The sequence below is a fragment of the Oryza glaberrima genome, chromosome 5, assembly GCF_000147395.1.
Source record: "Oryza glaberrima chromosome 5, OglaRS2, whole genome shotgun sequence".
NCBI lineage: Eukaryota > Viridiplantae > Streptophyta > Magnoliopsida > Poales > Poaceae > Oryza > Oryza glaberrima.
Window position 1 is genome coordinate 22,435,916 of NC_068330.1, and position 10,231 is coordinate 22,446,146.

At 43.3% G+C, this 10,231-nt stretch overlaps 1 protein-coding gene across 2 annotated transcripts; it reads left to right on the top strand.

The window, feature by feature from the left end:
* The first annotated feature begins 3,351 nt into the window (after positions 1-3,351).
* Positions 3,352-6,637, top strand: LOC127774564 (cytochrome P450 71A1-like). 2 transcript variants are annotated; one of them, XM_052300828.1, is made up of 3 exons: positions 3,352-4,318; positions 4,404-5,054; positions 6,262-6,637. In XM_052300828.1, the coding sequence occupies exons 1-2, from the start codon at positions 3,401-3,403 to the stop codon at positions 5,052-5,054; spliced, it is 1,569 nt and encodes a 522-aa protein (XP_052156788.1). In that variant the 5' UTR covers positions 3,352-3,400; the 3' UTR covers positions 6,262-6,637. The 2 variants fall into 2 exon arrangements, with proteins under 2 accessions (XP_052156788.1, XP_052156787.1); XM_052300827.1 differs by lacking the exon at positions 6,262-6,637 and adding an exon at positions 5,751-6,214.
* The last annotated feature ends 3,594 nt before the right edge of the window (positions 6,638-10,231 follow it).

The following is a 10,231-nucleotide window of genomic DNA, read 5'->3' on the forward strand; positions in this document are numbered from 1 at the left end:
CTTATTGAACAACAAGAAATTGGCCTACATGTAGAAGGGAAAAAAAAACTTTCAAATTCAAAAGTAATATGCGCTCCTAAAAAAATTGCAAATCATAATTTTATACAATGTAACTACCCTATAATTATCATGTAATTACTATGTAACTAGGGTGTAAGTGCTATATAACTAGAGTGTAAGTGCTATGTAACTACTCTATAACTAAGATGTAAGTGATACGTAACTAGGGTGTAAGTGATATATAACAAAAAAGAATTATTGCTAATAAGAAGATGCATGGCTTAGCTTAACGTGTGCATCATGTTCGATGACTGCCTTGCCCATGCGAATTTTTTTTATTCTGGCTGTATATGTTGCACGAATCCTAGAGCACATCTAATGGCTAGAAAATCGAAAGTTTTCCAAACAAAGAACTGTCAACAGTTTTTTAGCAAAAACCTAAAAAAAATTCCGAGCGAAAAAAGAGTTCACATCTTCCTCAAAAGGAAAAAATAGTGCGAAAAATAAGTTTCTATCCGAAGGGAAACACGCGCGAATAAATACCTAATTAAAAAATAAATATCTATCTCTAAAAAACCTTATGTCGTAAAAAAAAAAAGACCGACTCCCGTAGAGAAAAAAAAAAGTCCGACTCATGAAAAAGAGGATTTCTCGTCCGTAAAAAAAAAGGAAAAAAACATCCGACTCAAAATCCGTAAAAAGAAAAGGAGGAAAAAACGTCCCGGCCAAACTTAAAGTCGCCCCTTGTTGTCCGTATATATCTCTTTAACTCTAATCTAATCTATCAATCTAATCTAACTTTTTAGAAAGAGAAGTTTCCATCATCCGTTAAAAAGGAAAAAAATGCGCAAGAAAAAAATAGTTTCCAAAAAAATGCGCGGGAAAAATACGGTTTCCTTCGTCTGAAAAAAACAAAAAAAATGCTATTAAAAACTATCAGAAAGAAATAAACCATTTCTAAAAAAAAATGTTTCAAAAAACCACACAAGAAAAAAAACGTTTAGAAAAAAAAAGCCGCTCTGAAAAAACTAACAGATGAAGCACTGTTTATAAAATAACAGATCCAAAAAAAACAAACAGACTCAACGCGCGAAAAAAACCGTTGTTTCAAAATAAGGTTCGAGAAAACCGTCCGACTTAATGCGAGAAAAAAAAACCATCATTTCCAAAAAATAAAAAAAGTTAGAGGAAACCATCCAACTCAATGCGAGAAAAAAACCGCCGTTTATAAAAACAACCACTCCGAGAAACCGTCCGACTCAAAGTGAGATAAAATTAATGGACGCTTGGGTCGGATAAGATCCATCGATTTTTTCCATCTCCTACACATCATTTGTTTCCTCATCTAATCTCCTGCATTGGAGACCCTGCACTTTTTGTATGCAATTATCATTATCAGACTTTTTTTAATAACATATTATATGAAAATAGTATTAAAACTAAACATATTTTTAATTGTTATTTAGAGAAGAGTGCACGGTGACTATTTTGTGTAGACTTGATCCTGAGTGTAGGATTTGATTAATCTATTATTGGTTGCAAGAATAAGATTGAAAGAATATTTTAGATTATATGTATGTTGTTATATGAATAATTCAATTATTTTAGTTAAAGCAAGCATTGGTAAAAAGATTGCCATCATCGAGTTTGGGTCATTACATAAAGATGCTCTAATTTTCTAATTGTGTTAGCTACGACGATCCATAGAAACATTATCATTTATATGAGTACGCTTAAAAAATGTCTATTGTCATTGGATTTTTTTTTACCCGTTGCAACGCACGGGCATTTTTACTAGTTCAATAATAAAAATAACCATATCAATTTTAATATAAGTTGTTCCGGTTTTTAAGGATATACTCGTAAGAATAAGGTGTACAAGTGTTATGAGTGCCCATGCATTGTGATTTAGAAATAAGGTTGACCTTGACAACAGGTAACAACAATGCGCTTTGACCCGACTTCTTGGGTATACTTGTATGGATGGTCCGTAAGGCCTCAACGTTGCAAACGGCCCATATCCAAGTTGGACCAAATCAGTCGATTGAGCCCAACAAGTTAGCTCAATCTCTACATAAGCCCAGGCCTGATGGTCCAACCAGCAACTAATGCTGCATGGAAGACGAAAAAGGAATAAGTCCAATTACCTCCCTCACCTCTTGCCCTCAACCACAAAATCAGGTATATTGCCTCCCTCAAATAATAAAACCAGTACAAACGTACTGACATGGCAGCCTAATCATCGAGAAAAATAAAATATATACGTGGAGGCCACATGTAAGTGACACTTGCCTTCTTCCTCCACCACTCCCCTCTCTCCTCTCCCCTCTCGCTCCGTTAACAGAACACGGCCCCGTGATGGTGCTGAAACTAGGCCTCGTCACCAAGGGGCGTGCAGCTAGGGAAGGCGCCCTTGCGCTTCTTGCCCTTCTCCGTTACCCTATTGCCTTCCCGTCGTCACGATGCGCGCGCATATGCATCATCTTCACCGCCAGTGGGTAGCACAACTTCTCCAGTGATTTGGTTAGGGGAGACGTGGCTATATAAGCGGCGGCGGCCACATCATGTGTAGATGTGTGTCTAGGTGCAACGGAATCCGACAAGATTTCTACCAGGTGCTACACGCTTGGGTTGCTCGCATCGAAAGCATCTCCATGAAAATCACTGCCCCTCCCGCACCTCCAACGTCGCCAATGCCTCCCCTATCCGGTGGCTTTGTTTTTCCACTGCCATCATATCCCCTGGCCAGCGGTTCTGTTTCGCCACTGCCGGGCGCGTCCCTTGGTGACAGCCACATCCTCCGGCGGTCCCCACCCTCCCGCGCCTACAACGCCCTTGTTTGCGCGCCTCTTGGTGACAACTGACGAGGCCCAGGCAATCACAGGGCCATGCTCTGTTCGAGGAGAGAGAGGGGAGAGGAGGGAGCGGAGTGGTGGAGGAAGAAGACAAGTGTCACTTACATGTGGACCCCATGTATATTTTTTTATTTTTTCGATGATTATGCTGCCACGTCGCCAAAAACACCGTAAAATATCATCGTTTTGCATTGGTTTTAATACTTGGTAGAGCAAATATACCTGGGTTTACGATTGTGGAATGCCATTTGAACGGGGACAAGAGTTGAGTGAGGTAAACTAGACTTAATTTCGGGGATGAAACACGTGCCTGAAATCTAGCAAATCCCCTTTGGGAAAGTTGGCACCGGCCATTCCGGCCAACGTCGTCGTCGCCATTAAGGTGATCGGTGGCTGTATTATACGTGGCATCACCTCTCCCCCTGTGTTGGATTTGCCTCCTCGATTTGCATTTCCCGCCTAAAATTCTTTTCTGCGGCCATGCGTTGATGCGTAGTGTATCATCTTATCGAGTTTGTACACCGGGTGTGTCGTGAGCTCTGTTCATGGCGGCCGTGCAGCTCGACTCCGGCCTGCTCGTCGGCTTTCTCTTCTTGGCGACGTGCTTGGCCGTCGCGGTTAGGAGCTACCTGAGATCGGGTGGCGCGGCGATCCCGTCGCCCCCGGCGTTGCCGGTCATCGGCAACCTCCACCAGCTCGGCCGCGGGCGGCACCACCGGGCGCTGCGCGAGCTCGCGCGGCGGCACGGCCCGCTGTTCCAGCTCCGGCTCGGCTCCGTGCGCGCGCTCGTCGTCTCCTCGGCGCCCATGGCGGAGGCCGTGCTCAGGCACCAGGATCACGTGTTCTGCGGCCGGCCGCAGCAGCGCACGGCGCGGGGCACGCTGTACGGCTGCCGGGACGTCGCGTTCAGCCCCTACGGCGAGCGGTGGCGCCGCCTCCGCCGCGTCGCCGTCGTGCGCCTCCTCAGCGCGAGGCGGGTCGACTCGTTCCGCGCCCTCCGGGAGGAGGAGGTCGCGTCGTTCGTGAACCGGATCCGCGCGGCGAGCGGCGGAGGCGTCGTCAACTTGACCGAGCTCATCGTCGGCCTCACCCACGCCGTCGTGTCGAGGGCGGCGTTTGGGAAGAAGCTCGGCGGCGTCGATCCGGCGAAGGTCCGCGAGACGATAGGCGAGCTCGCCGACCTGCTCGAGACGATCGCGGTGAGCGACATGTTCCCGCGGCTCCGGTGGGTGGACTGGGCGACGGGGCTCGACGCGAGGACGAAGAGGACGGCGGCCAAGCTCGACGAGGTTCTCGAGATGGCGCTCCGTGACCACGAGCAGAGCCGCGGGGACGACGACGACGGCGGCGGCGGCGACGGCGAGCCCCATGACCTGATGGACGACCTGCTCTCCATGGCCAACGACGGCGGCGGCGACCATGGCCACAAGCTCGACAGGATCGATGTCAAGGGACTCATCTTGGTAAGTCCTCTCCAATTATCACCAATCAAATAATCATTGCTAAATCAAATAATTCGTCTCAATTTCTTTCATGTCGCATTACCAGGACATGTTCATAGCAGGCACGGACACAATATACAAATCGATAGAATGGACGATGGCCGAGCTCATCAAGAACCCAGCAGAAATGGCGAAGGTCCAAGCCGAGGTGAGACATGTCGCCGCAGCTGCACACGGAGACGAAGACGAAGACACCGTCGCCGTCATCAGGGAGGAGCAGCTGGGGAAGATGACCCTCCTCCGGGCGGCGATGAAGGAGGCGATGCGCCTCCACCCGCCGGTGCCGCTGCTCATCCCGCGCGAGGCGATCGAGGACACGGTGCTCCACGGCCACCGCGTCGCGGCGGGGACGCGCGTGATGATCAACGCGTGGGCGATCGGGAGGGACGAGGCGGCGTGGGAGGGCGCGGCGGAGTTCAGGCCGGGGAGGTTCGCCGGCGGCGGGGACGCCGCCGGCGTCGAGTACTACGGCGGCGGCGACTTCCGGTTCGTGCCGTTCGGCGCCGGCAGGAGGGGTTGCCCCGGCGTGGCGTTCGGGACGCGGCTCGCGGAGCTCGCGGTGGCGAACATGGCGTGCTGGTTTGAGTGGGAGCTCCCCGATGGGCAGGACGTGGAGTCGTTCGAGGTCGTCGAGTCGAGCGGTTTGTCGCCTGGGCTCATCAACCCCTTGGTCCTCGCCGCGAAACCTCTCAAATAAGTAATCCCTCCGTCTCAAAATATAACATTTTTTACCACTCAGAATTTGTCTCAAAATATAACAATTTCTTCACTAATATTTCATTCCCAACCGATCACAATCCTTCACTATTTACCTTTCCCACCTACCTCTACTTCTCAATTAATCACAACCTCTCTCTATTTAATTTTACCTACTTTCTTAACAACTATGTCTAATTTTAAACTTTTATATTTTAGAACACAAGTTTTGTTTTCAATTCTCAAGTGTATATAACAGAATAATAAGATATACAACAACTGTAGTAAGCTTCATGATTAACGCTAATGATATGATGTACTATGTACCTATTTAATAATACTCTTTATCTTAAAAGATAAGTTACAATCATTTTTTTCCTACATCTCACGACATGAGGCGTGCATGTATGTACTCTCTCCGTGCCAAAAAAAACTCAACCTAGAACACATTCCCTCTCAGCACTAGAATCTTGACTACCATTTGTCTAGATTCATTGTCCTAGGAGGGAGGTCACATCTTCTTCTAGGTTAAGTTTTTTTTTGAACGGAGGAGTATACATTAACTATCACCTATTGGTTATTTAAATTTGTTTTATTTTAAATTCTCTATCATTAAATCTCCAATCACATTGGTTGCATATATTGATGTGATCCAATCTAAGAAGATGATTAAATTCTTTTTTTGTCTTTATGCTAGGAATGGTTAAGCCTTACATGGAGTGCATTTTAAGATGGAGGGAGTAGTACAGTCGCAGCTTGCTCCATTTCCAATTTTTCCCATGTGGGTTGAATCCAATCAAGAAAATGATTAAATTCATTTTTGGTCTTTATGCTAGGAATGGTTAAGCCTTACATAGAGTGTATTTTAAAATGGAGGGAGTAGTACAATTCGCAACTTTGCTCCATTTCCAGTTTTTCCATGTGGGTTGAATTAGTGGGCCTGAACATGGAAGAATCAGGCCAGCCTGTAACTTCCTACTGAACCGGCCCACCAAGCTGCAACCATATCAAAGCACCGAAAACGGGCCAAATAATGGCCAGAGAGATGAAGGGACTGTTCACTTTGGCAGGATTTTGCTAACTTGTCAAAATTTTTAGCAGGATTTTATATATATAGTTACTAAAATTTGACAGCAAATTAAATATAGTTTTTTTTAACTTTACTAAAAAAAAATTAGTAAGGTTGAAAATAATATTAAAGTGAACAGGTCCAGCGACACCTGACATGAAGCTGTTGCCGTATGACGAGGTGAACCTGATCATCACAGTACAACGCACAGGCAGCATACGCCGCCAAAAAATCGTGGCAGGGCGAGCGAACAGGAGACCTGTGGTACACTGGTACTACGTACCATTTTTTTTTTAACATTGTACACTGGTACTCCGTACTGCAGTACTAGTATGCATGCACTTATACACGCCCAGCTATTGGGCCAACAGCGCGGAAGAGAAAAGGGATTAAAGAATGAATGAACCATCTCTTGTGCAATGGTAATTTCTACACAAAGGGATTAAAGAATGAAAAGAAGTACTTTCTCCGTCCTATAATAAACGCAGATGTGGATTTTAGTGTCCAACTTTAACTATCTTGAAATATTAGACGAATGGTTAAACGTTGGGCATAGAAACTTATGGCTGCACTTGTAATGGGACGGAGTAAGAGCATTAGAGTTATTGGGATTTGTGTGTTAGAGTTAATTGATTTCTATACATTTAGTAAGAGCAAGTTTAATTCTCCCTCCATTCTAAAATATAGGGCACAACTACTTTTTAAAGGTGTTTCATAATATAAGGCGTTTTCAATCTATAGCCAATCTAATAGCTCATTTATATAATAGTTAGCTATAAGAGCAAGTTTAATAGTATAGCCAACTACTGGCTCCAATTCATTTATAGCTAATCTAATAGCTCATTTATACAATAATTACATATTATACTATTAATATCTGGTCCCACATGTTATACACACGCTGCGTCTTGGAGTCCGTGCTATAGCTGGCTACAAATCTGTAGCCCGCTACCATTCTCTCTCCTTAAAATATGTTTGTAGCTGGCTTATAGCCTGCTATTGTACCTGCTCCAAGCATATACTACACTATTAATATATGGTTCCACCTCTCATACATATAATATATTGTAGTCCGTGCTACAGCCTGTAGCCCGTTTTCCTTCTCTCTTCTCTTCTCTCCTTCACGTGTGCTTACAGACTTGTAGTTTGCTATTGTACTCACAACTCTAACTCTTAATTTAGAGAGAGATGGTATAGAGATAAAATTAGAGGTGAGAGCCATCCCTATTACTACTACCAAACTTGTTCTAATCAAACGAAATAATTCACATATAAATGACTCACGACACTCGTCCGAGAGCTGTCATGCGAATCAATGCCTCCCCCTCCCCTCATAGTAGTAATAAATCGTTCGGGTTATAAGTGATACATATATACGTAGCGGACAGTAGTTTTACGTGCCGGAGCGAACATTTGTACCAGTAGTTTTACGATTCGGCTGTTCAGGATTAATAATGTGCTAGAATTAGGCCTGATTTAGTTCCTAACTTTTTCTTTAAACTTCTAACTTTTCCATCTCATCAAAACTTTTCTACCCATGTAAACTTACAACTTTTCCATCACATCGTTCCAATTTCGATCGAACTTTTAATTTTGACGTGAACTAAACACACCGCTAGTGTATCTTGCTTATAGTAACTCACACTAAGTTCATTTATCATTGAGATTAAAAGTCCGAGTTTATCGGGAGCTATCAGCGCGCGGTAGCATTGGCATGTCCGCATATATAGAGAGGTTGAATGATCGTCAATATTTCTTCATACAGAATGTCGTCCGTTAATCTGCTTGGGCGCATCGATCGCGTCCATGCATGCAGCCGTAAAAACCGAGATGAGGGCAGCCACTGCTACATTGACCGGTGCACAGCTAGCACATCTGCGGCAGCAGCAGCAGCATCCGATGAGCCGCGAGCAAACAAAGAAAACACACAGAGACGTACTACTCCACAGTCCACGCTGATAGTAGTACGTGCAGGATTGCGAGCGGAGCGGGCAGGGCACGTGACGGCGCGCAGACGCAGGAGGAGGAGACAGCGGCCGCCTATAAGGGTGTATTTGTTTGGGTAGATAACCTGAATGGGAGATGGTTTATCGATTTTTGGTGGTGTTTAGTTAAAGGGCAGGGTAGATGGGATGGGTCAGAATAGAGAATATTCTCTTAATATGCTGGATGAGTGTATCCGGCTGATTTGGGTAGATGAAATCGTCCAGTTTTGATCTAGGTGATGTGTCCTGTTTTGATTGTCATGATTTTCTGTTAAGCGACACGGATCCGGAGGGACAGGTAAACGGGCGGACGCCCTGCAGATCAAAGGCGCGCCAACTTGTCGCCGTCCGTCCGCGAAAGCGGCTTGCACAGTGCCGCCCCTGCACTGCACACAGTGACGGGCCTGCGTGCGTCGTCCCACGGGGAAAGCGGCTTGCTTGCACAGTGACGGTTGCTGCGGCCGCCCGGCCGACCCGCTGCGGTGTCTGCCGCCACCCACGCGCGCCGCAGGGGTGGTGTACGTTTCGGGTCGGAGGAAGTTTTGGTTTGGGGTCGGAGGAAGTTTAACACAGGGTGTGTTTATGACGCTAAAATTGAAAGTTGGGGTTTTAGAAAGTTTTATAACATAGGGTGAGTTTAGTTGACGCTAAAATTGAAAGTTTGGTTGAAATTGAAACAATGTGATGAAAAAGTTAGAAGTTTATGTGTGTAGAAAAGTTTTGATGTGATAAAAAAGTTGGAAGTTTGAAGAAAAAGTTTGGAAATAAACAAGAGCATAGTGGCATTTTAATTTTTGCCACTTTTAAAATACCGCAATTAAGAATTTGAGTCTATAATAATAACCATTTATAAGAGTGGTAAATAGTTAAATATTTATATAACGGAAGTGATGGTTACCTTTACTTTTTATGTACATCATTCATGCACAAAACTAAAAGTAAATTATATACATCGCATTTATAATATACTAATCATAATTCACTTGTCACCAATTAATCCCTGTCATTTTCTCTTTTCTCTCGAAGTTTGTATGGATATTGCTCCTACACAAGAGGTGGTTCACTCTCTCTCATATATTCTTTCCTTCACGTCATCATTTAAACATACATGTCACTTTGGGGTTAATTTGCGCTTAGAACCTCCTAGTACTTGCTGTGATACAGCGAACGGATGCGTGGTGATGCTGCTGATGAATATCACTCAATCCGAAGTTCTGAACCATCTAACCTAGGAAAGTGAAGATTAAATTGATGCATGTAAAATGAAAAAATTGTTAGCACATATAATTAATTAAATTTTAATTATCACAAACTTCACAAATGGATATATATTTGTTGTTTTAAAACAACTTCCATATAAAAAGTTTTCACACGGGACACGCTATTTAGTGGTTTGAAAAACGTGCTAGCAAAAATTGAGATAAAATCTAAATCTTAATGAGAAAAAAGGGCGTGATTAGTCGATTAATCGTCCCATGCAAAATCATTAGTGCTACACGGTCTATAACATTATATTTTAACTAGTATTAGTTTCTCATATAATATATAATCAACGACTTCGTTGTAAAATATTTTTCAAATACTGATATATATAATGGTACTACATGTATGACGCTAGACACATAATTAAATTATATCGATTATTAACTTCGGGTGACTAAAGTTTTTCTTTAGAATCTTTATCTCTCAAGTTAGATTCTAAGAATCAATGCAAAAATTAATTTAATACCCCATTCGTCCATAAATATAAGTGATTATACTATATTTTTTATAAGAACTAAGTAATAGTAAATAGATAAAGCACAATACAAATAGGGATGAGTGTACGCACATTGTGAGCGCCTGCGTTTGTACTGTGTTTAAAAAAATAGTGATGGTTGAAAGAATAAAGTAGTCAAAAGTTTATCAATGTAAGGGATCATAATCTTTCTCATGAAAAATAAATAGTAGTAAGAGCATGTACACTAGCAGACTATAAACTAGCTATAAACACTTTTCGAGGGATAAATAAGGATATACAATATGCTAGCTGTAGCATGAACTCCAAGATACAATATATGTATGATAGGTGGGATCAAGTATTAATAGTTTAGTATATGTTTATAGATAACTATTGTATTGTCG